A 27,999-nucleotide genomic window follows, 5' to 3' on the forward strand; every position below is an offset into this window, starting at 1 on the left:
TGTGTATACTGCATTCTTCTTTTCTAACCTCTTTCAGTAGATAAATTTCAGCTTGTGAGGCAGTGGGAACTCAAGATTCTCCCTGACGTTTCTATTGGAAAGATGGTAGGGCTCATTTTTTTTAGTGGAGGTTAGTGAACTGGGAACTTCAGTCTTTTTTTCTTAGAGTACTGGAATCTTTTCAGTCAACCTTGAAGCAGGTTTCTGCCACCTTTGTGTTTTAATCCCCTCCTGCCCAAAAGGGATGTTCTAAAGTAATGTAGATTTGTTCTAGTTGATGGGGGGAGGGGAGAGAGCCACTTCAAGTAAATCTTGGGAAGAGGCAAACTATTTAGGATATTCAGCTTTGTAATGAAAAAAAAAAAAAAAACAGTTCCGAGGTATAGTTTTTCTTCTTTTTAAATGGTGTAGTATTGAGTGACTTTGACCTAATTTTCAATTAAGTTTAATTTTAAAAAGGGAACCACAATTTTAACATCTAAGCGTGTTATATTCAGAAAATAAGCAAGCCTAAGTACTCTGTTTTGGCATTAGTCATTGTTTTATTTTTATTTATTTTTTTATTTCTTCCATGGACTACTGTACAGTTGTAGGTAATTGTTTTTTGATGACATGACATCTGTGCCCTAGTTAGATCCCTGTATTTCTTCATAGGCAGCTGAGAAATATAGTCTCTAAATAAAAATTGTTTCAAGGTCTGTTTAGTCCATCATCTAGTCTGGAACTTATTAAATTTAATGTTCTTTCTGGGACATAGCCATATTTTCACAGTTTGGAATCACTGCATTTACACTTGGGCTCATGAGATGCCATGAAAGGCAACATATGTTTGGAATTTCTTGCTGTGGCCCCAAGGTTGCAATGAAACCCTATAGCATGATACACAGGAAATTCAGCTCCCCAGATGTACTGGTCTACTCTTCCTTTCAGGATTGTTATTGATCTAAAAATAGCATTTCAAAAGGAAATTTGTTTATTTTAACAGACATTTTTAAAAAATAATGAAGTCACTTACTCACCAGAAACAAAGACCAGAAACCAGTTTACAAAGCCAGTGCCCAAGAATTTAGGGAGTTGATTCTGATGTAAGAAGACAATGGATAAAGTATTTTTCAGAAGTCAGTACAAATTTGCAGCAAATCTACCAAAAACAAATAATAAGAGAAAAACTATCAGTGATGGATTTATCTTCACATGGAGCAGGTACTGGTTTAAATCAGTGAAAAACTACATAGTTATTGAATTCGAAAACTTATATTTAGACCTTGTCATCTATTCTCTTAATTAAATGGAATGAAGTTTATGGAGATTCACTTACAAGTCATGTGTTGCTTGATGACAGGGAAACATTCTGAGAAATGCATTGTTAGGTGATTTCCTCATCGTGCAAACATCATACAGTATACTTACGCAAACCTAGACGGTAGCACCTATTACACATCTAGGCTATATTGTATAGCTTATTGCTCCTAGGTTATAAACTTGTACAGCATGTTTCTGTACTGAATTATGTAGGCAACTGTAACAGAATGGAAAGTATTTATGTATCTAAACATGGAAAAATACAGTAAACATACAGCATTGTAATCATATATGTGGGCCGTTAGGTGATGCATGACTGTAATATCTAATATTTCATTTATTAGATAGTTATCTCAAACATTTAGTATCTAGTAAATGAACTTATTTTATATTATTATCTAGGAGACTTATTTGAAAATTACTGCAGAAATGATGACCTGGTAACATTCGGAAGATTTTGTTACGGTGTCACTGTCATTTTGACATACCCTATGGAATGCTTTGTGACGAGAGAGGTAAGCACAGTTCCTTCCCAACGCTTTACCCAGGTGATCTCTCTGCCACATTTAATTTAGGAAGATTTATAAATAATACAGTTTGGCAAATTCCCAAGGGCATGACAAATGGTGTAATTCATAAAATTTTCTTTTTTGACTATAAAATGTAGTCATTTATGTAGTTTAAAGATGAATTTATATTCAGATGTTTACAAGACAATTTTTCAAAAGTTGGGTTTGAAAATTAGGTTTGGTGGAGTTGGCTTATATTACCATGAGCACAAATATTTATACAACTGCATTCCAAAGTGACTGCCAACCTTTAGCAACAGCCAAACTAAAGTTGTTGCTTTTAAGGCATTCTTACAAAGAAATTAAGTACCAATGTTTAAAACATGTTTTACAAAACTGTCTTTTTGATTAGATGTTTTATCAGTCAACATGTATTAAAGGCACTGTAGAATCTACAGATTCTAACTGGTTTTGTTATTTTTTAAAAACTAAAATATCTTATATTCCCTGGAGAACCAAAGTTCAACTGAAACTTTTAGTTTTACAGATATATTTTATTTATGTATTTATACATGTAGATGTATATATTTACAACTATACATAACATAAAATAATAATATAAATAATAACATAAATATATAGGATATCATTTACATATACATATATTGTCAAAGTCAGCTCTAAATTGTGTTATATATTCCACTTGAATTTGTAGAGAAATATTTTCTGAAAGAGAATTCATTATTTGGTGTAAATTAGATACAATGGCCGTCAGGAATCCCTTATGCTGTCAGCTGAAAATCCACTCTACCAGTGAGCAGTAAAACGTGATCTGGCTTCACAGTGGGTCTTTCAGGGACCACACTGAAAAGGGCTCAGATCTAGGATCTGTTCCTAGAGGCTATTTACACAGTGCACCATGTGAAAGGGTCTAATGAGAGAAGTGAAATATCTACAGAGCTTTAAATACACTAAGTAATCAGCAGGCTTCTTGAGGCAAGCCAGGGCTTACTTTAAGTCAGTCCCAGTGATAAGGAACTGACTGCACAGGGAAACAGAAGAGGGAAATGTTCAGCACTGTGTATGTCCTTTACAACTAGTACTTCTCTCCCTCACACATGTGCAACTCACAGGCCAGTTCTCTACCTTGACTGTAAAGGAGAAATAGACTGAACTAATTTTTTTTTAAATTTAAGAGCCTTTTGAAACTTTACTAGCTATTGTTACATTCAGGAAATGGTATTATTTTAGCTTCTGCCCAATACATAGGTTCAAATCTGATCTCTAGATCAACAAGTAAGAACAGATGGTGCATTCTCACATGGTTGCTGGTAAACTCCCTACAGACGGGCTGAGTCACTTCACCTGCACAACTTCTGTCTTTAGTACTTGAAACTTGAGTTTGCTTTCCAGCTGCTGTGGCAGGAAGACAGAACTGAATCAAGATCTCTGCCACAGTAGCAAATACTCAGCAGAGAAATGGTGTCTATAACTTTCCCTTCTCTTGCTCTTTATTCTGCATGCATACACGTGTACACACACAAATGTACGACTGACAAAAATATAATCTAACTGTTTCAATTCATAAAAGCACTAAAAAGGCTGTCTACCCTTAATAAATATCTCTTACTAGCTGCCTCACTAAGTGATTTTTTCACTCTCACAAGGATATCATAGAGGCATCTGTAAGAACGGATCTTAAATAAGATAATATTTGGAGAGGCATTACAACTTATGTTATTAATATCACCATTAAGTTATTAACAAAGTCATGGTGGTATGTGACACGTGGGAGATGTTGCATATCCAGGCAGCACTGCTTAGAGAGATGGCTTCTTTATGATACCTCAGTATCTGAACTTCTGTCATTTCCAACTCTTGTCTCACTGTTCTTTTGCACAGGGTCACTACTTATTCAGACTATCTTCTCTTTATCCTCCATAGGTATTGTTCCTGTTCTTACCTCTTTGCTCTTTTTCATGCTCTTGTCTCGGCCTGTAATTCTGCTCCAAATCCTGTGCATGTTTCAAGCCCTACCTCAAGCCAAGGTAGGTCAAGCATATTTCAGGGATGCTGTAAAGGAGATTACTCTAAGGAGACAGCTCTAGATACCTAAAGCTCCTTCTAGCCCTAAATGCTCTTTGATCTTTTTTGTCCTGTTATAAATTGATCTCTACTTGCTTTTTTAAGTTTGGTTGTATGCCTCCAAGAATTAATTCCTGAGAATAGGAATCATTTCCCTGACATTTTATCTGTGCAAACCATATCACAGTATGGGACACATTAAGTCGGTAATGTTTTATTGCTTTCCTGATCTGAGTAGTCATGAAAAATGGTGATGAACTCTTTCCCATTTTTGCTGAGGAAAGGCAAGATAAAATAGACTTAAATTGTAACAAATAAGAATTAGTTTATACAGAATTAATTTCCTGTTAGTAAAGGATATTACACATCCAGTATTAATAAGGGAAATGTGACAGCTATTTCTTAGAGGCTCTGCAAATAATCTAAATAGCATGTTTAGTTTGTTTTAGTAGTAACCTGTCGGACTCAAGAAAGAAGAATAAGATAAGTTTCCAAAGTCTCTCTTATACTTGAAAGATACATGTATTGAAACATCGGTATGCCACACTATAGGTCTGTAATATAATCCACTGACTATTAGTTCAACAAAGAATACTTGTTATTGATATGTGTGTCTATATGTAAGTACTTTGGAAAAGATAGAACATTTCTAGTGACTTGAGATTTGATTAATAGCCTTGTTGGTAGTATTTTATACATTCCTAAAGACCATTGTGAAATACTCCCTCTACAAATCCTGTACGCCTTTAAAAGTCCCTCTCAAAATAATCTGTTTATTCGGCAGGTAATTGCCAATGTGTTTTTTGGTGGGAATCTTTCGTCGGTTTTCCACATTGTTGTAACAGTGATGGTCATCACTGTAGCCACGCTTGTGTCATTGCTGATTGATTGCCTTGGGATAGTTTTAGAACTCAATGTGAGTACATTCAAAGATTTACCCCTTCACTCTAAACTTCTCTGTAAAAGACAATGATTACATTTAACATAAGATTTATTTTCCTTAACAAAAGCATCACTTTTGAAGTGGAATGAAAATATGTTTGTAATGGTAAATATTTTCAATTATGATTCTGTGCACTTTATGGAACTATATAGTTTTAAAGCAGTGGTTGTTTAGAGACCTATGAGGTTGTCACAACTGGATAGGCAGTGCTATTGGCCTCGAGTGGGCAGAGGCCAGGGGTATACATCCCACAATGTGCAGGCCTCTCACAGCAAAGAATTATCTGATCCAAAATGTCAATAGTGCTGAGGTTGAGAAACCCGGGTTTAGAGTCTATCTTTTGTATATCTCATTTACTACAACACATAAATGTTACTAAAAATAGCTATAAATTAAGGTGATATGGACTTTTCTTTGCTGAAAAATAATATATCTAGTGAAATTTATGAAAAATATGAAAGGATTCAAGTTATATCCATTCACTTGCTATGACACAATTTCTTTTTATTTAAATATTTTTCTCTCTCCAGACCTTTCTTTTATAGTCTGCACTGCCATCATCCAAATAGAAGTCCTCATAATATCACAGTTGAATTAATCTCAGCTGTGTTTCAACTATCATATCTTTAAGTTCTGCTTTCAGTTTATCGGCATTTTCCTACCAGAGCAAGTATAAATTCTGTTGCTTCTACAATCTTGTCTTCTACGTAAAACTATTTCCCATTTACTTCCCAAAAATCTATGCTCAGCTCTAGTCAGTCTTATTTTTTGGCCTGTGAATAAGCCATATCAATTCTTTCCATTATTCTTTGTCTTATCTGATTTTTATTTCCCATAACAATTATTTTTCTTTCATTTCTGTCTACATTTTACAAAGACTTTAAGAACCAGTGCAACTTCTTTTTTTTTTTTTTTTGCGACTGAGTCTCGCTCTGTTGCCCAGGCTGGAGTGCTGTGGCCGGATCTCAGCTCACTGCAAGCTCCGCCTCCCGGGTTCACGCCATTCTCCTGCCTCAGCCTCCCCAGTAGCTGGGACTTCAGGCGCCCGCCACCTCGCCCGGCTAGTTTTTTTGTATTTTTTAGTAGAGACGGGGTTTCACCGTGTTAGCCAGGATGGTCTCGATCTCCTGACCTCATGATCCGCCGTCTCGGCCTCCCAAAGTGCTGGGATTACAAGCTTGAGCTACCGCGCCCAGCCAGATCCAGTGCAACTTCTAATTCTTTTATTCACTGATCAAGTATTTATTAATTACTATGTGCCACACAATAGAATATAAGGATGAATGTGATAAGAAAGGATCTATGCATTCTCACAAATAAACATAAAAGTTCAACTGCAATATAGGTGATGAAGACAGAGGAGGCTGGGAACGGTGGCTCACACTGTAATCTCAGCATTTTTGGAGGCCAAGGTGGATGGATTGCTTGAGCCCAGGAGCTGGAGACCAGCCTGGGCAACATAGTGAAACCCCGCCTCTTCAAAAAATTAGCTGTGTTTGGTGGCACGTGCCTGTAGTCCCAGCTACTTGAGAGGCTGAGGTGAGAGGATTGCTTGAGCCCAGGAGGTAGAGGTTTCAGTGAGCTGCAATGGCACCACTGCACTTCAGCCTGGGCAACAGAGTGAGACCCTGTCTCATAAAAAAAAAAGAAGGAGAAGAAGAAGAAGACAGAGGGAAGTGAATGGATTCCCAAAACACATTTTTGAGAAAATATTGGCACAATTTGGTGACACAGTTTCCATTGGGAAGACGGGAGCAGAATGACATCTTGGTTTTATTTTGTGGAACTAGAATAATTATACCATTTGCTAAGATAGGAATGGAAGTTGTTCTACCACTACAAAGTGGCTAATCTTCTCAATCCTTACAGAATTTCTCATCAGAATCACCCACCGGTTAGCATTTATTGGTCATGCACCACAGGGAGGGCAAACCCGTACAGATGGGATCCCAAGTCATCATTCACTCATTTCATTGAGAATTGAGGTATAGGTGAAGGTGTTATTGTCAATGCCCAAGTTACTATGTCATCCAGATGCCATTTTGATTTGAAATTCCATACAAAGGCAGGAAGGAATTCAGTCAGGGACCCTACTGGGGGTCCATTCTTGTAAATGGAAAGTGAGGAGTAAGGCAGGAAGGAATTCAGTCAGGCACCCTACTGGGGGTCCATTCTTGTAAATGGAAAGTGAGGAGTAAGCAGTTTCCAAAACCTCAGGAGACTGGTAATTATCTATTCTACCAACAGTGGAAGGAAAGCTCATAGGAAAGTAAGCAAGTGTCAAAGGTAACTTTTACCTTCTTCCCAATTTTGCATAGGCCAAAGGCTAGATATTTAGATGTTTTTAAAACCTGATTATATAGACATACATTAAAAATTAGAATGCCAAATTGTCTGTTATGACCTGATAGCCCAAGACAATTACACTAGTTTTAAAGCACTTTGTAAGAATTGATAAACTCTAGGATCTCCATTCTCAGACCACCTGAGAATAAGTGTTTTCCACATCAGTATGTCTTTTGGTGTGCATAAGAACATATTCACTTCTTTACTCAACTCTTTTTTGTGTGGATACTTACAATGTCTAATAGAGCCAAATCAAGCGTCATGTTTGTTAGTAACTAATACATGCTGGATCATGCAACACTTTAGAAATAAAGCATGCTGTGCTCCACTTCATAATAATAATGTGGACAGGGCGCAGTGGATCATGCCTGTAATCCTAGCACTTTGAGAAGCTGAGGCAGGCGGATCACCTGAGGTCAGGAGTTCAAGACCTGCCTGATCAACATGGTGAAATCCTGTCTCTACTAAAAAATAAAAATAAAAAAATAAAAAAATTAAAAATTAGCTGGGTGTGGTGGCACATGCCGGTAGTCCCAGCCACTTGGGAGGCTGAGACAGGAGAATTGCTTGAACCCAGGAGGCAGAGGTTGCAGTGAGCCAAGATTGTGCCACTGCACTCCAGCCTGGGTAACAGAGCAATACTCCATCTTAAAAAATAAAAAATGAATAATAATAATAATGTGAGCTACCATGTATTGAGTACTTACTCTGTACCAGGTGCTTTGCAGTATCATCTCCTTTTATCTATATTAAGTTGACAGATGAAGAAATTAAGGCACTGCATGATTAAATAGTCTGAGGTCATACTAGTTAAAAGTAAAAAAATTCAGATTTGAACACAGGCATTTGGACCCTAAAGCTCACATTTTAAACCATTACACTACTCTGAGATTTCCTAAGTGTAAGATTTTAAATTGTGTAAGATTCTTTTTTAATGAGCTTCACAGATGAGATGAATCAGGTCTTGCAAAGTAAGGAAATGCTACTATTTAGTATCACCAAATAATATAGAATAAAATGAATTGAGATAATATTAGTTATTAAATTAAAAAAATAGAACTTTGCTTTCCTTTTTTTTCTTGTTTGCATGGCAGTAGACAACAATGAAATATTTTTTCCAAAGCAAACACACACTAAGTTTTAAAGGTTTCATTTTAGAAGCAAATCAAGTAAATATAAGCACTCTTCTTGGTAACAAGAATCCAGCATCTTAGCACTAATGTTGCTATTGGAGAAAAGAGGCATCTGCAGTAATTGGGCCCTATGGGTTTCTACTTGCAGCAGTACAAAGAGAGAAAATGAAGCAGCTGGTGCCTGTGGCCAGCATAACCAGCTCAACAAGCCTTATGTGTGGTTTACAGTGGAAGGAAGAAAGCAAGCCAAATGCTAGCAAGGGCCCAGATAGAGAACTACAGTCTTTGGGGTGAGCAAGCCATAGTCCCAATTGCCAAAGACTTCCTGAGCAAGAGCGAGTTTCTTTTTGAAGTATTGGAGTGAATTTCATGAGTGTAGATTGATTATAAAGTAGAAATTTAAAAGATGTATAAGCATTACTTCATTTAGTTTCCAGCTTCCTTGCATCATTTGAGAAATTTCTATTCAGGTAGGAACATTCAGACACTTTTTCAATCTGTACTGGCAATAAAAATTTTCAATAGCTTCTGTCCTTTCTCTCCAGCAAACTGCAAAATGCCCTGACATCCATAGTGTTGTTATCAATTAATAAGTATTGTCCCACCTTTATAAATTAGACTATATTTTATTGTCTTTTTAATAAGCAGTTATGATTTTACATCCTGTCAAGCAATTTCAAAAATTATTCCAAAGCCAGTGGTGTATCCCTAAGCAAGTCTAATTAAATAGAGCAAATAATCTGGACTAGTTCGTAGGGAATAGATCAGATGCAACCACACTATCATTTTACTGCTGATCTTGACTTCTAGCAACAACCTTTAGTAAGACTGAGTTTTTAAATATCAAGAAAGTAGCTGGTATCTAAACAAGATACTCAACTGGAATCCTTCTAGTAGAAATATGAGCTATATAGTCTTTCCTCTAATTGCTACTTTCTCAACACTTAAGAATTATAACAAACAGAACACCCATTGCTTCGCACTGCCCAGCAAGTTAAGTTTGGAAGAGTACCAAAAGGGTGACTGATGACAGCTTCTTAGCAGAAGCTGGGGGCAGTTTTCATTCTGATAGTACTTTCACAATCTACAGTTCCAGATGAATTAGCCACATGTTTGTGCCTACAAAGAGGAGACTACAACACACACACACACACACACATATACAGACACACACACATACACATATTTGTATTTGAATTACTTTTTGTTGTTTTCATAAATTGTTATTTTAAAGAAATCAGAGGGTAATACTTTTTGTTATAAATACAGACCAAGTGTTACAGTAGCTTTCATAACTTAAAAAGCACTGTTAATTCCAAATATTATGATAGAATCTATGGAATCCATAATACATTTCATTCTAGTCATATGACAACTATTTGTTTATTTTTTGTGTACCTTTGTAGATATTAATTTGTATTCAGGTGCTATGAATGGCAAAAGTATATATTTCCATATATTTTATATTAGAACATGATTTTGGTATTTTTTAGTATTTTCTCATTCTTATGTCTCTTACTTTGGGAATATTTTCCATGCAGTGTGGTCCCTACTACTCTTTCTCTGGATACTTTTGTTTTTGTAAAAATTCAAAAAGTTGTATAATTGGGATCATAGTCATAATATTTCTGGTATGGAGAGATTGCTTTGTATAAAACACACAGCAATTTTATTAACTGGTGTGGGAATATAGTTATTTTAAAGCTATTTTTAAGGTACAATTTAAAATTTTACATCATCCAACTTCAAATTCACTTTGCTGTTATTTTCCCTGGAAAAAATTTACCAAAATAATATGTCAAAAAGCTTTTAAACCATAGATGATAGTTGCATAGGGTTTCATTTTACTATTTCTTTCTACTTTTGTATATGCTTACAAATTAACTTTTAAATTTAGAAAAGCATAGTTTATGAAAACTTGCATTTAGTTGTAAAGTAATATCACATTTGTTATTGATTTTATATATTAAAAACTTACATTTTATTATTTCAGAGAACAACCTTTGTGAAATCTCATATTAAGGGAATGAAAACTAAAAACCACATGATCACATGGGTGCGGTGGCTCACACCTATAATCCCAGCACTTTGGGAGACTAAGACAAGAGGATCACTTGAGTTCAGGAGTTCGAGACAAGCTGGGGCAACATAGTGAGACCTCGTCTCTGCAAAAAAATTAGCCAGGCATGGTAGCATGCGCCTGTAGTCTCAGCAACTCAGGATGCTGAGGTGGGAGGATTGCTTGAGCTTGGGAGGTCAAGGCTGAACTGTGATCATGCTAGTGCACTCTAGTCTAGGCAACAGAGTGAGACCCTGTCTCAAAACATAAAAAGAAAATTTAAAAAAAAAAAGAGAGAGAGAGAGAAAACAAAAAACACGTGATTATCTCAACTGATGCGGGAAAAGAATTTGACAAAGTTTAACATCATTTCTTGATAGAAACTCTTTTAGCAGTTTAGAGAAAGAAAAGTCCTCAACATAATAAAGGCTATTTATGAAAAACCCACAGCTAACATCATAATTAATAGGGAACAACTGAAGGCTTTTCTACTAAGACCCAGTAAAAGGTAAGGATACCCACTCTCACCACTTCTCTTCAACATAGTACTGGAAGTACTAGCAAGAGCAATCAGACAAGAAAAAGAAATAAAAGGCTTCCAAATTGGAAAAGAAGAAGTAAAATTATTTCTATTTGCAGATGACATAATCCTATATGTAGAAAATCCCAAGGGTTCCAAAAATAGCGTTAGAACTGATAAATTAATTCAGTAAAGTTGCAGGATACAAAACCAACATACAAAAATCAGTAGCATTTTATACACAAATAATAACCTGGCTGAAAAAGAAATCAAGAAAACAATGTCATTTATGATAGTATCAAAAAATATTCTGGAATAAATCTAACCAAAGAGGTGAAAAATTTGTATACTGAAAACTATAAAATCTTGATGAAGGAAATTGGAAAAGACACAAATAAATGGAATATATAAATAAATGGAAAGATATCCTGTGAATGGAATTAATATTGTTAAAATAGCCATACTACCCAAAACAATATACAAATTCAACATAATTCCTATCAAAATTCTAATGGCATTCTTCACAGAAATAGAAAAAACAATCTGTATTGAAAGGAAAAATAAAGTTGAAGGCATCACACTTCCTGATTTCAAATGATATTACAAAGCTGCAGTAATCAAAACAGTATGGTATTGGCATAAAAACACAAATATAGACTGATGGAACATAAAAGAGAGCCAAGAAATAAATCCAAACATATAGGGTCAACTAATTTTCTACAAGGGCACCAAGAGGACACAATGGGGAAAGGATAGTCTTCAATAATGATGCTGGGAAAAATGGATTCCCAAATACAAAAGAGTGAAATCGGACCCTGATCTTACACTATACACAAAAATCAATTCAAAATGGATAAGATACCTTAATGTAAGGCCTGAAACTATAAAATTCCTAGAAGAGAACATAGGGTAAAATCTCCTTGATATTAGCCTTGGAAATGATTTTTTTGAATATCACACTAAAAGCTCAGACTATAAAACCAAAAGTAAATAAATAGGACTACATCAAACTAAAAGGCCTCTGCAGTGAAACAACAACAACAACAACAACAACAAATGAAAAGACAACATACAGATTGGGAAAAAAATATTTGCAAATCATCTAACTGATAAAGGGTTACTATAAAAAAGTTACAAATAATTCTAATAACTCCATAGCAGAAAAATGATTAACCGGATTAAAAAATGGGCAAAGGACCTTAGCAGATATTTCTCCAAAGAAGACATGGAAATGGCCAACAGGTATATGAAAAAGTGCTCAACATCATTAATCATCAGGAAAACGCAAATTAAAACCACTAGATGATATCACTTCATAACCTTTAGGATGGCTATAATCAAAAAGAACAGAAATAACAAATGTTGACAGAAGTATGGAGAAAAGTGTGCTGGTGGGAATGTACATTGGAATATTCAATATGGGAAACAGAATGGAGGGTCTAAAGAAATTAAAAATAGAACCACCATATGACCCAGGAATCTCTATTATGGGTACATACTCAAAAAAAATGAAATCACCACCTCATAGAGATATCTATACTCCCACATCCACTGAAGCATTATTCACAATACTGAAGAGATGGAAACAACTTCAGTGTTCATTGATGTATCAATGGATACAGAGAATGTCATATAGATCTGTCTATAACATGAAATATTATTCAGCCTTGAAAAAGGAGATTCTGCCATTAGCCACAACATGGATAGACCTGAAGAACGTTAAGTGAAATAAGCTGGACACATAAAGCAAAATATGACATGATCTCTCTTATGTATGGAATACTTTTTAAAATATCTAACATATAGAGTTAGAGATAAAAGAATAAAACCGTGATTACTAGGGGCAGGAAACAAAAGGAGGAAATGTAGAGAGGTAGGTCAAAGAATTCAGAGTAGCAGATATGTAGGATTAACAAGTCTACAGATTTCATGTACAATATGAGGGCTGTAATTTATAAAATTGTATTATATTTGGGACTTTTGTTAAATAAGTAGATATTAGCTGCTCTCATCACCAAAGAAATAATTATGTGATATGATAGATATGTTAGTTCAATACATATATTTTACTCTCTGTATGTATTCTATGACATCATGTTATAAACCTCAAATGTACACAATAGAATTTATTTTTAAAAAACACGTTTTATGGTTTAAGAGAATATTGGTCATAAAATTTTAATGTATGTTACATTGTTACATATACTATAATTAAAATTTAACATAATTAGAAAAACATATTATCTAAAATGTATTAAATGTTAACATTTATATTATTTGCTAAGTTTCTGTTGAGAATTAGGCCTACTCAGGGGGAAAGTCTCTTCCTTTGACATCAATAGCTGTTGGTATTTTTTATAATAGACAATTCTACCACTCATTATTTTAAATCTGACATTCCTCCTTAGGTTGGGCTTATTCCTAGCTAATGCAGGCAAGGGTGAATGAGTTATAGTCATTTAGCTCTGCTGTCAACTTTCTCAGTAATTAATGTGCTTAGTTTTATTTGAAAGAGCATTTAGAAATGCTATTTCACATTAAATGCCTTAGGGTTATGGTTTTTCTTTCTCACACAGATAGGCACAATTTCCATACAAGCTCAGGTAAAGAAGAAAGACATCGTGGCCCCTATACAATTTCCCAAAATTTCCTTCTTATACACAAATGACAAATAGACCATTCATGTTTGAAGGGCATAGTGGATACACAGTAGTTTTAATGAAGAATGTAAGGAAATATGAAGAACTGAAAATACAGGAAATTTCAAGAGTGCCAGAAGTCAGTCCTATTATCTGCTTTATTTTCTATATTATTTTCTGATAATATTTTCTTAAGTCTGATAAGTTGTTGTACTATTTCATTATTTTCATTTGTAAATATGCCAGTGGAAAAGGCAACGCCTATTTCTAAGTCTTTCTTAGAATTATTTTTCCTCCCTTTGTTTGATTCATCTGAACCTATCACATGTTTAACATGTGCATGAAAAACACATTTTGTAAATGCTTTTCAAAGCTGTCCGAAGAATGTTTCCATCTAGTCACATTATCTTGTTTCTTGTTTTCAACATGCAGGGTGTGCTCTGTGCAACTCCCCTCATTTTTATCATTCCATCAGCCTGTTATCTGAAACTGTCTGAAGAACCAAGGACACACTCCGATAAGATTATGTCTTATGTCATGCTTCCCATTGGTGCTGCGGTGATGGTTTTTGGATTCGTCATGGCTATTACAAATCCTCAAGACTGCACCCACGGGCAGGAAATGTTCTACTGCTTTCCTGACAATTTCTCGCTCACAAATACCTCAGAGTCTCATATTCAGCAGACAACACAACTTTCTATTGTGAATATTAGTATCTTTCAATGAGTTGACTGCTTAAAAAAATGTATGTTTTCATAGACTTTAAAACACATAACATTTACATGTTTTAGTCTGTATTTATATTATATAAAATTATTATTTTGGCATTTTTCAAGACTTGGCTTTCATGACTCTTTAGTGCAATATCAAAGATAAAGAAAAGAAAAATTGAATGTATTTCACCTTTAACTGGAACAAAATAAGTGTTTTGTTCTAATGACTGCACTACACTAATGCTGATTGAAGAAGGGAGAGTGAAGCCTTTAGCATTTTCTGCCATCCCCCTTTTATTTAATATGCAAACCAGTATATTGTGTTCCAAAATAAGTAGGCGATTGTGGGTTGGAATTTTGTGTAGATGTCTTTTGGTCGGGGGCGGGGGGCATTTTATTTGTCCTTAAAAATCTGTGGAACTGAAGAGAAGGGAAACCCAAAACTATTGAAAAGAAGACATATCCCAAGAGCAAAGAGATCTCCATTATCATTTCAGCAGCATCCCTTATTTAAAGGGAAGTGGATCCCTGGAGAAATGAGCACAGACCTCTCCTTGTGAGGAAGCCTGAATCATAAACTGGCTGTGAGGAGCAAGGTGAGTGAAGAATCAAAATCACCTCCCATCTTCTGCTGCTGTGGGAATACAATGGTAGCGCCATTCTAAAACAGAAAAAAAAAAAAAAGTTTTCTGGGGCAAGAACCTAAGAGACTGGTGATATGGACCTGTTGAATTTTCAGTGCTGTCAGGAATATACAACGGGAAGCTGAACTTTGAAACTAGAAACGTGTAAGAAGAATCAGGGCTACCGAAGAAGCTTTCTCAGTCCACTGGGGGTTCCTCAGAGAGATTTCTGGGAGCTCTTGTTGACTGGGTCTTTGGTAGTGAGATGGAGTTTATCATAACTAATGGGAGAGAGGGGAAAGCAGGATTGGTAGGGAGAAGTAGAACTACAAGGCAGGCTGACCTCAGCCAACTCCACAGGGAAGCTGGTGCGTACATGACCCATCAGAGTTGTCCCTGTTCGGGGGTAACAACCTGGTTTTGATATTGCTGCCTCCATCAGTCATTGAATGTGAGCATCTGGAGAAGGGTGAGTTCTTGGGCTAGGCAGCTTTTTGCAGCAGAGCAAACCCTAAAGGAACTGAGAGCTGGAGGTGGTCTACTGATAGCTTGGTCACCACATGCTTCCTTACAGAGGTATCTGGGACACACAGCTGTGCCCGCCACAGATGCCCTTGGTTTACCGAGGATTTTTAAATGATTTTTTAATGAAGATTTTGTGTCTTCGTATCTATGACAGTCTTTAAAAAGTAACATGAAAATTTGGGGCCATCTGGATGGCTTCCTTATATAGAGTATCACCTAAGATTTCTATTTCATTTGTATTCCAATCAGGTTGTCCATCTGTGGTACTATATTAATTGTTAGCAAATAACAAGAAACTATCACAAGCAGAGTAAATACATATATAAGTTCGTACAAATCAAATGCAAAAAACCTACAGGAAGTGTGTAAAGGGTAGGTTCATAGTAGTCTGAATAAAGTGGCAAGAGCTGAGTCATTGTGTGACTCATAGTGAGAAAGGCCTATTGAACACAAAGGAGGATGCATTTTAGCAGGTAGAACCATGCTCAGGGTTTTAGTTGTGATTTGTTTTTTCAATAAAATATTATCCTTGCCACTAAATTAATTTAAATTCTGTTGAGTAACTTTTCTGTATTTAACTTCTAAATTTGTTTTTTATAGTTAAGGGTCATAGGCTAAGCAGTTTGTGCCTGTTTTTAGATTGGTACATGTTTAGGTAAAATATAATAAAAATGATTTCATTCCATGTAAGAAATGAGGAAATATAAGCAAGTTTTGCCACAGTCTGTCCTTACATTGCTCAAGACTGAGAAACACTGACCTACATAGTTATTAAATAAAGTCATGAGGGATGAGATCTCTAAACATGTACAAAGAAAAGTATGTCAAGGATAACATAATTTAGCACGTAACCATCTCTTATCTTGTACTTCAGTGTTGCTTCATACTCTTCAAGTAGATGAAAGCTCCTGGTAGGAAGGGAGCGCAGCATTAGTACCTAATAAATATGTATTGGTTTGTTTGTTTTTAATCAACTGTAGAACAAGACTGCTTATGACCCAGTTATTAGCTGCCTGGATTACTGACATCTTTCCAATTATAATTGAATAAATCTTAGGAACTCACATTTATTTTGCAAGAATACTTGTATGCTTATTTTGCCACCATGCATAACTACAAGAACCCCACCCCCCAATCTATTTTCTGCCTCAGTTCAATAAGAGATTCCCCTGAAAATCTTTCCATCCCTGTCACTTGTTGCCCCTAACAAAGCAACTTGAAGGTTTTAAACCAGTTTTTGAAGCTGTCACTACACTTAAATGTATAAAGTGCTTCTTAACTTTCAAAAGGTGGTAGTAGGCAGGAACCATATCTTTACACACAAATGAGAACATCTAGCAATACACTTCCTTTAAGGATATAAGTTGGATAGCATCTGTGTAATTTAGAAATTGAGTCATTGTTCACTTATTATAGAGTCTTTATTATCAACACTAACTTGAACCATCTTCAAATATCAGAATGGGTAAACTGTCTATGACCATACCACCCTGAACACACCAGATCTCATCTGATCTTGGAAGCTGAGCATGGTCTGGCCTGGTTAATACTTGGATGGGAGAACGGGTAAACTGCCTTGCCTGGACTATTTCCAGTGATGCCAAACAATAATTGTTGCCTCTTGTCTTTCTTAAACGGAGACTGCATCCATTTTACCAAACTAAGAAATTTTCAGTTAGTCCTCTGCTGAAGTCATACTATATACATCTACTTAATTAAAGATACGTTTATTGAACAGAACAGGTCTCCTCCTGGTTTATGTGCTGTAGCCTTGCTTAGGAAAGGAATTATACCCTGTCTTTTAATTAGGGGTGGCTATTGACTGGAGCAAGTGTTGTCGGGTTGTCCAAGAGTGGCCCAAGCATGAATCAATGAGTGACCATGAGTGAACTCATGGTCACTCATCAGTGAGGGTACCCATGAATGCTTTACTAACTGTGGCAAGGATAATAATTTGCTACCTCAATAGAATCAGTGCTCTTATTTATGCTTATTCTAAAAAATGTGTAAAGAATTTGCCATGAGAGCAGAGCAAGTATGTAGAGTGGACCAGAGATGCTGTGAGCTAGAGAACACATAGACCAGGAGAGAAAAAAAAGAGCCCAGTCTTTGTCTAGAGTAGTGGCTTTTAAACTTGAACATGTGTTGGAATCACCCGGAGGCCTTGTTGAAACACAGATTGCTGGGCTTCACTCCCACAGTTTTTGATTCAGTACTTGGAGTGGGGCCTCAGAATTTGTATTTCTGAAAAGTTTCCAGGTGATGCTGCCACTGCTGCTGGCTCAGGGATCACGTTTGAAAAAGGTTGGAAGTTGGACATAAGAAAGTGCTAGATGGAGCCATTTATTTAGAGGCTGGGACACAATACAAGCAAGATGTAGGAATACCATGCTAGATCTCAGGAAAGAAAATGAGACTGGAGATGTAGGAGGGAGAGCAATTGGTACATATTAAATGTGTTATACTTTGCCTCTTTGAAAAATCATTTAGAGACACAGTGAGAAGAAGAGAAACCAAGACAATAATATTAGTGAAGAGCAATGACAAAGGACATGGGAGGAGAATGAACACGGGAGAAAATAGAGATTACAATCCAAAATCAACACAGCTATGCTGGTTAAGCTACAGGCCTGGTTCTGAGCCTGCCAGCACTCAGGGAAGGTTGTCTGAGCTTTATGGCTACCATTATGAGAAGGAAGAAAATATATCAGTTTCTCAAAAGAACATCAAGTTTTCCAAGGACTAAACTCTCAGCAGAAAGGCTTACTTGGAAAATTACATAGGGAACATGAGTAAAACTGGGTTATGAACGGTAACATCATTCAGATAAAGAATTTATGTGGTTGTCTTTTATAAGACACTTTTTCATTCCATTAATGTTTGCTCATTGATAATAAAGATTATGAATACATTTAGCTTTGGCATTTTTATGATAGTATTCATGTATGGTAATATGTAAATGCTCCATTAAAACAAAAACAAACAAAAAACCAGATTTATTCTGTTCTTCATTTCTAACTCGCACTTGATTCTGGTCCTTACCAAATGATACGATTTGGCTGTGTCCCCACCCAAATCTCATCTTGAACTGTAGCTTCCATAATTGCTGTGTGTTGTGGGAGGGACCCAGTGGGAGATAATTGAATCATGGGGGCAGATTCCCCCATACTGCTCTCATGGTAGTGAATAAGACTGACAAGAGCTGATGGTTTTATCAGGGGTTTCTGCTTTCACTTGGCTCTCATTCTTCTCTCTTGTCTGCCACCATGTAAGACATGCCTTTCATCTTCTGCCATGATTGTGGGGCCTCCCCAGCCACATAGAACCATAATGTGAGTCCATTAAACCTCTTTTTCTTTGTAAATTAGCCAATCTCGTGCGTGTATTACCAACAGCATGAAAATGGACTAATACACTAACTCACACACTAACTAATGCTATGGCCGCTTACCTGAGCATACTGCCTTCAGACTCCTCCTGCCAAGATAATTTATGTATCACTTCAAGAATCTTCTTTTTAAATAAATGCTTTGATAACTAATGCTTTCTGACCACTTGCTTGCTCAAAAGTTTTCCATGAAACTCTTACGCTTATAGAATGATGTACTCGCTCTGCAGTCTCTACTCAAAGCTTTTCTAACATGTCCTCAACATGCTATTTTGGTCTTATCACTCACGACTGCAGGAAGGAACAATTTATTCTAACGTAACTAAAACATTTCTTTACCCTAAAAATGCTCTGTACACCTTTAACTTTTACCCCTGAATTCTTATCATTCTTTCATCTGAAATGTCCAATACCCCCATCAAAATTCTATCAATACTCCTATCATTCCTGACAACTCTAACTGCAAATTAGTTCTTCCTGCTCTGGAATTCTTGTAGTACTGTTATACGAAGGAACCTTGTCTGGCCAATCAGTCTAAAAATTCCTGGAGAACAAAGAGTGTGTCTTAAAGCCTCTTTTTATTCTTCATAGCCTATAGTGTGGCACCTTGGAATGTAGTAAATGTAGCAAACACTTAAGTATTTGATGTGAGATTTATGGTATAAAAGAGAAGATGGTTAATTGCACCTCTAGCCACACAAATTATTTTATTGGATATTTTCAGCTATAATGATTCTCATTCAGTAAAGTAGCAATGTGACATGATCATTCATCCAACAAGCCAGCATAGATAATTAAATTCGGTTATTTGTTTTTCTTTACTATGCATAGACCCTTCAGAGAAGTTACTTGAAATATTCTTAAAACCACTCAAGTACACACCGGTCTGCACATGTTTTTTTCACTTTTCTGTCACTAAATAAACATGTACCTGTAGTTTTCTTAATTATAAGCTCCTTAACACCTGAGACAATGTCATAGTTTTATTTTTTGCCAGTGTATACTCATATATCTTATTTAAGATGCTTGATAAACATTTAATGACTTGAATTTATCTAATTTATGTGTATTTAATCCCTTTTAATTTATACCCTAGCAGGAAAACCTATATTAATCCCCTTCACTTAATATTATTTCAAAAGAAACAAAGAGTCAAAACTTTAAACCCAAATGCATTTATTGTTTAGGTACAATCATCACCTTGTTTAACTTCAGCAGACAGCTCAGTGATTTAATATAGCGCTGAGAAGAGGCAGTTTAAGAACAGTTTAAGAGAAACACCTCAAGCTATATCTCAGCTTGCAGTTTAAATTTTCAAAGACTTTGGAAACATATTTCCAAGCCCCAGTGGCAGTGATATATTTGTCATTTTCAAAATTTTGTTTTGCCAGAGGATAGCAAGGCCAGTTCCAGAAAAAGGAATTCAGTTCGGGCTTCTTATAGTCAAGTCCCATCACATAACAACACTGTTCTTTAAATCTTTAGGTGCTGGAAGATAAAAAGATAAAGTATCTTCTAAGAAAAAGGAAAAATTATTTTATTTCAGGAAGGCAGTCTTTGAGTGATTCATGACTTTTCTAACAAAATTTAGCCTTCTTGTAAAGTCTTAAGAATTGTCTAAGCTACAGTTTTTAACTACTATGTCCCTACGTGAATGACGTAGAGTGGAAATTGAGTAATATGACCTTGGGTTTTACGTGCTCTATGTCTCAAAGCATTTCAATATAAATTTAGATTTTTTTTAAAGCTATAAATATAGACAAGGGAAAGGAAATAAGCTTAAACATTTAGAAAAACAGGGCTTAGAAAATCCTAGGACTTTGTAGGGGCTACTCAGTTGTACAAACATAGTGGGAGATGTTCCATATTCTAGAAGACAGCCTGACCTTTCAAAGTAGGCATTTCTTAAAAGAAAATAAGCAATTTAAAAAAATGTTAGCTTCAGGTGCAAAATTTCCTAGGAGCAAGCAATTTTATATATGAAACCTAAATGTCAGCTGTGGACATGTCCCTTCCACAATTCAAAGCCTACTCCATAGTTACTGCAAATTCTTCGGGCTTTCTTTCTCATATGTCCTTATGCTGCCATAAACCATTACTCTTTTGTTCCGTATCTGTAAAGCTCCATATTTTAGATGCAAAACACAATCCTTTCATCATTTCCATGAAAATCCATTTACATCATGCAGCGTGTAAATGTTTTGATACTGTTGTTGCATCTCTTGAAGATTTAGAATGGTTGCAAGGAAGGGTCATATCCCAGAGAAAGGCCTTCCACCAATTCTCAGACATCCCTGTCTGAGCTCCTCCTCTCCTCCTCTCATGTTGCATCTCCTTCTCCGAATTAACAAGGAATATTTCCCTCTAACTTCCTCAGGGAGGTCCCAGCACCTCCAGACTTCTAGGAGACCCACTATACCCCCTCAAAAAACAAACAAAAACCTTTACCCCACACCTTATCATTGTTTTAATCCCAACACAAATGCTAATCGCTTTCTAAAAAAAAATCACAGCTGGGCACGGTGGCTGACACTTGTAATCTCAACACTTTGGGAGGCCGAGGCGGGTGGATCACCTGAGGTCAGGAGTTTGAGACCAGCCTGGCCAACATGGTGAAACATGATCTCTACTAAAAATACAAAAATTAGCCGGGCGTGGTGGCGGGTGCCTGTAATCCCAGGTACTCAGGAGGCTGAGGCAGGAGAATCCCTTGAACCCCAGAGACGGAGGTTTTGGTGAGCTGAGATCGTGCCACTGCACTCCAGCCTGGGCGACAGAGTGAGACTCCATCTCAAAAATAAATAAATAAATAAATATATAAACAAATAAATCACATGGAAGCTATCAATACAAATATGTTTTCCATTCCTTTACACGTATGTACTCTGTCGTTTATATTCTGAATTACGTTTCTGGTCACTTTGTTCTCCATGAAAAGAGAAGCCCAGAAAACTTCTGCCTTGCATAAAACTAAAACTTGGGTTAATGGCTTTAAATAGAAACTGTCCCATCCAGATGGGTAACAGGGTTGACCAGCTCCCCCTGTGGTTTCCCGATGCAGTGAAGCCACATGGCTTAAAGCTGTGCTCCGACAGATCTATTGAGCTTATCTTTAGCCAGTGTTATTTTTCACCCCAACACTGTACTGTTCTCCAAACAACAGCTGTGTGTCTGCCTACTTCGTTTGCCCTCTGGATAAATCTAGCCTTTTAGAATTAGATTAGAGCAGGCCCAGCTGTAGTGGGTGGATAATCATCTGCTTTATGAGTGAGGGGAATTTGAAAAGCCTACATGTTTTCTCAAATATCACCTATGGAATGATACTATGGTGTCTGACACATTGTTGATGGCTTTTTAGTATTCAAAGTAGGAATATCCATTAACACTGGAGCATAATTAGAGGATCTAGATGAAGAATTAGAAAGTGTAATTCTAAGAGAATGAGAATGCTGCCCTCCCAACTTCTCTCTACTTTCCTAAATTTCAGTGGAGTATAAGATTCTGTCCAAATACCTCCTACTCTAAGAGGTTTCCCAGCCTTCACCAGCAGATGATAACTTTTCTTCCTCTGTAACCTGTGAGTATATGTCTTGCTAGAAGGAGTCATCCATTATAAATAAGAACTTTCTAACAATTAGAGCTGACCAGTGTTGGCACAAACTACCTTGGGTCTTAATGAACCCTCTGTTCCTGGAACAAATTAAACAAAGGTTTAACAAACAATTGCCCGCAATGTGCTGGATAAGAATTGAACTTGATGATTTTTAAGTTCTCCTCTCATGCTGAGTTTCTAGGTAACTGCCTTGTGTTTTCTGTTGAAATAAAATACAGCTGTTATGGAACACCTTTAATATTTACTTTTGCATGTCTTTTATAGAGAGAAGCCACTCATTTCTTTTCCATGTTTATACCATCTTGTACAAAATAAGTGTTCAAGAAAATGGATGGATTGGACAATGCCAGATGATTTTTGAAGGGGTCTTAAGAAAGGGAAGGGAGGACAACCTGGAGACAATAAAGCAGATATACAGCAGTGTCATGAAGCACCAGATTTCCAGCATTTAGGACCCCAGGAAGCATGGGATTTCACAGGGAGCTAGAGACACCCTACAACAGCTTCGTGTTTATTTTACCACTGGGCCTATCCATGTGCTAGAATTTTTGTTGCCACTGCTGAGAAGCATGCAAGACTTGCTCTTATTCTCTTCCTTCTTGTCATAATTCCTGCTTTCTTCCTTAAGGAAAGGATCATTTGCAGGAAACGTTAAAGAAAGTGTTTAACAATTGTGACAAATAGATCTGCAAATTCTGTAATTGCTCCATTTGAATGGAGAAGGTTTACTAAATGCAGAATGAACCCTAACCACAGATAAAAACAAATGCATCCAACCCATAACTGGGTGCACAAATGTGCGGCATCTACGGGTGATTAAGAGCTTGGAGGTGGTTGTACTGCTTTATCCCAAAAAGTATAGTCTGTGGACCAAAAGTATCGGCATGACCTGGGGTCTTTTTAAAAATACAGAATCTCAAGCCTTGCCTCAAACCTACTGAACCAGAATCTGCATCTTAATAGGAGCCACAGGTCACTCATGTGCACAGTCAAGTTTGAGAAGCACTAGCATAAAAGAGACCTTGTCCCTCGGGAGCAGGATCTATCAGAATCAGCTAGGAAACAGTTAAATAAGCAGTCACTTATTGGAGAGTCTATTACGCCCACACTGGGGCTTTTGTCACGCATGAGAATGTGGGGTAACCTTTCAGGAACCTGGGGAAGAAAAAAGGTTCTTGGCTATAACACTGAAGCCCATTTGTATCTGTTCTACCTGTATTCATGTGGTCAAAAACATTTTTTTCCAATTTAGCCAGGTAGAGTGGCATGCACTTGTGGTCCCAGCTACTCAGGAGGCTGAAGTGGAAGGATTGCTTGAGGCCAGGAGTTTGAGATCAGCTTGGGCAACATCATGAACCATGCCCTACCCCATCTCTACAAAAAAATATTCAAAAATTAGCCAAGTGTGGTGGCTCAACCCTGTGGGCCTAGCTACTCATGAGGGTGAGGCAGTAGGAACACCTGAGCCTGAGAGACTGAGCCTGCAATGAGCTGTGATCACACCACTGCACTCCAGCTTTGACAACAGAGCAAGACCTTATCTCAAAAAGATAAAATAAAACTTTTTTTTGCCATCATTGCCTAAAATTGAAACACACCATCCATACCTTTTATTTAGGTCACACCGGCAAATTCTTTTTAACTATGGTAGAAATAATGCTACAAATGAAGAAAGCTTAAAGACAACCTGTTGATTTCTAGTTTGTATTTTAAAAACCCTAATGAATAAGTCAGTTAGAAAGTTTTCAGGATGGGAATATGCTTTGAATTTAGAGTAGTCATATCTGTTATCAAACAAATAGGAGATGGGCTGTGGACGGGGTAATCATTGAGATAAACATTTAAAGCCTGAATATACTACTTACTTTGAATGCAAAAAGAGGATAACTTAATAGTTAAATATATGAGAGTCACAAAAATTACTCTAAAATTTATGTTGCTTCTAGATTAAGTGGTTGACTAAATATAAAATATTCAATATCATAAGACATACTCTCCAAGTTGACTGAAAAGCCACTTAAAATACATTTTGACTTTAATAATAATGAACATGCAATTATTTTGGTGACATTAATAGCTTAATAAAAAATATAATCTATTTATAAGCAAGCAGTAACTGCGTCACATAATTTAATTTAAATTTAGTGAGGGTCTGGTGTTCAGGGAAAGGGGAATATTCCTCATTCTAACCTCAAGAACTTTTGATAATAAGGGGAATCACAAAAAATTTCCTTAAAAAAGAGAAAATCCTGCCTTTTGCAAACGTGGATAAACCTGGAGAACATTATGCTAAGTGAAATGAGCCAGAGAAGACAAATACTGCATGATCTCACTTATATGTAGAATCCAAAAACTCATAAAAGTCAAGAGTAGAATGGTGATTGCCAGGGGCTGGGAGGGGTGTGTTGGCAAAAATGTTGGTCAAAGGGTAAAAAGTTTCAGTTATGCAGGATAAAGAAGTTTTAGAGATCTAATGTATACCATACTGGCTATAGTTAATATCAGATTGTATACTAGAAATTTGCTAAGAGACCTTAAGTGTTTTCACTAACATGAAAAACAAAAAATAAGTAACTATATGAGGTAATAAATATGGTAATTAGCTCAATTATGGTAATTATTTCACAATATATACAGACATGAAAATGTCTTGCTGTTCATCTTAAATATGTAACATTTTTGTTTGTCAATTGTGCCTGAATAAAGCTGGGGGAAAAGGAAGTAAGCCCAAAGAAGTCACATCTAGATGAAGGCCAGTTGGTTTCCTAAGTCCCGATTGTGACAGAACATGAGATCCAAAGTTCCAAGGCTGAATCTGAATTTCGTCACTGTTTATGTAAGCAAACGATATGACCTTTTTGATCTTCCTTTCCTCATCTTTAAAGTGAAGAAATTATCATATGCTAGGTTTCTGTGAGAGTTTTTCTTATGTTTATTGATCATTTGAATTATTTTATACACTGTATTTTACTTATTTTCTCCCACTGGGTCTTGCTTTTTTCCTTGATGAATTAATAGTATTATGCCATTATGAATAATTTAATATTAATTAAAATAAATTTTGTATTTGTCTTTTAATTTTATTTTTTACTTAATGAAGTTTTTCATTTTACATGGTCAAATATTTTTTATCTAAGAGTTTTTAATAATTTTTGTAAAAGTCATTTTTCAACTTGAGTAGATATTTTACACTTATTGTCTTGTATTTTTTAATTAATCACAGTTTATGTTTATGTCTTATTTTATTAAAAATTATAAAATGCACATGATAAGTAAAACATAATAACATAAATATTAAAAAGTTAGCACACTTCATATTTTGGTTTATTACCCTACAGTCATTTTTCTATGCATATTGTCACTAGATTGAGGTAATACTATATAGAGGTTTTGGGTCCATTTTTTGACTATCATATTATGAGCATTTCCTCTGCCATTAAAATTCTTCAAGGCAGACCTGATTTTTAACAGCTGCATAACATTCCACTTTTCCTGTGTTCCATAATCATTTTGCTAGTGTTCTGTTTTTAGGGTATTCCTCATTTGTGTTATAAATAAACTTAATGAACATTCTTTCATGTGAATCTTTTTACCATATTTCATGTTATTCTTAATACAATTTTTTAAAAATAGAATTACTGAATTAGAGAATATAAAAATTTTAAGGCTCTTCCTTTTTTGTGCTGTAAACTCAAAATCGAGGTAAACTATACTAATTTAAAATGTCACAAGTATACATGACGGTCCATTTGCCACACATCGACAGTGAATATTACCATCCAAAAATATTAAGTATCAGGCAAGATCTGTTCCAAATGGATTTAAAGCATAATGTTTTGACTCTATATTCCTAGAGACATACTTTAAGGGGGGAAAGGACCTTTTTTAAAACAACAAAAACAAACACCATTTTCTGTAACCTTATTATTGGTACCTGTGGTGTTGTAGGCATTGTATTCCATGGCTGCTATGTGAGCATATGGTTCAAGGCAAAGGAGTAATTATAATGGTGTCCTTAAAAATCAGGATTTTGGACATGGCATAAAGGAGATGCAGATATAACATCAATAAATTTTGTAGGCTGTGCGAGATGGCCCGTGCCTGTAATTGCAACACTTTGGGAGGCTGAGGCAGGCGGGTCACTTCAGCCCAGGAGTTCAAGACCATCCTGGGCACCATGGCAAAAACCCATCTCCACAAAAAATACAAAAACTAGCCAGGTGTAGTGGCATGCACCTGCAGTGCCAGCTACTCAGGAGGCTGAGGTGGGAGGATCCTTTGAGCCCAGGAGGTTGAGGCTGCAGTGAGCAGTGATTACACTACTTCACTCAAGTCTGAGTGATGGAGCAAGACCCTCCTCAGAAATAAATAAATAAATAAAATGCATACATAACATTTGATAAAATTCCTGTCATCTTAAAATTGAACAGGAAATATGCGTATGAATTCAAAAATGTTTTATCTCCAAAAATTTAAAAAACATATTTCCTTGTTCTATAAACTGCAATGACTGAGAAACAATGACCAATGCATAATACAATGAACACAGCAATGCCAATATTGTGGTCTCCAAATGCCTTTCCCACTGAAAAGAACCAGGGCTCTTTGGAGAAGTGGTTCCTTGTAGGAGTGGGACAGAAAAGTTACAAGATAAAAATGGAGCATCATTTGGTGGTAGAAAACAAAGAGGCAGAAGTATCCAAATTACTTGCAAGTCATCTTGGAGTGGTCTGTTTCCATTAGTCAAAGATGGGACAATATGGGCATCAATCAGAATAGTAACACCAGTGGTCTAAAATATGATTTGTATATGTTTTTAAAACAAAACAACAACAAAAAACTTATTCATTATCCTTGGAGAATTCCAGGGAGCCAATGTATTATTTGAAAACTGGTGGCTGGGTGCAGTGGCTCATGCCTGTAATCCCAGCACTTTAGGAGGCTAAGGCCAGTGGATCACCTGAGGTCAGGAGTTGAAGACTAGCCTGGCCAACATGGTGAAACCCTGTCTCAACTTAAAATACAAAAAAAAAAAATTAGCTGGGCGTGAGGGCAGGCGCCTGTAATCCCAGCTACTTTAGGAGGCTGAGGCAGGAGAATTGCTTGAACCGGTGAGTCAGAGGTTGCAGTGAGCCAAGTTCTCACCACTGCACTCCAGCCTGGGTGACAAGAGCGAAACTCTGTCTCAAAAAAAAAAAGAAAACCGGTAAAAGGGTGAAAATCAAGCATTTTTGTAGGCTTTCTTCTAAAAGTTCTACTGCTGGGTAACCAAAGAATTCATGGGAGAAATTTATCTTTATTAACATATTCTGGATAATAAATGCAAAGAGAATGATAGAATTAAAATATCATCATTGTATGACCCTCTAATGAAATATAAATCTAAGCAATGATCACCAATAGCTCCCAACATCAGCAAAAGAAAAAACTTGATAGCATTTGTCATCAAAGGAAGATTGCGACTCCACCTATGTAGGAATGTAAAAAGAAAAAATCAAACTTGAATTATCAAGCCTCTAAATCTAGCTTCCAAGCTGTAAGAGATAAAGAAGGGAAACTATAGATTAAAAGAGACTCAAAAGACATGTTGATCAATTACAA

The 27,999-nt window shown here is 36.2% G+C and overlaps 1 protein-coding gene across 3 annotated transcripts in view; it reads left to right on the plus strand.

Moving 5' to 3' along the window:
* SLC38A11 (solute carrier family 38, member 11) overlaps positions 1-14,366 on the plus strand; it is a 56,294-nt gene extending 41,928 nt beyond the window's left edge. For all 3 annotated transcript variants that reach the window (XM_011947078.1, XM_011947081.1, XM_011947079.1), the window contains 3 exons: positions 1,705-1,817; positions 4,681-4,812; positions 13,969-14,366. In XM_011947078.1, the coding sequence (XP_011802468.1) occupies positions 1,705-1,817; positions 4,681-4,812; positions 13,969-14,262 (539 nt within the window). In that variant the 3' untranslated portion in view covers positions 14,263-14,366. The remainder of the gene's footprint in view (positions 1-1,704; positions 1,818-4,680; positions 4,813-13,968) is intronic.
* The last annotated feature ends 13,633 nt before the right edge of the window (positions 14,367-27,999 follow it).

Source organism: Colobus angolensis, unplaced genomic scaffold, assembly GCF_000951035.1.
Source record: "Colobus angolensis palliatus isolate OR3802 unplaced genomic scaffold, Cang.pa_1.0 Scaffold259, whole genome shotgun sequence".
NCBI lineage: Eukaryota > Metazoa > Chordata > Mammalia > Primates > Cercopithecidae > Colobus > Colobus angolensis.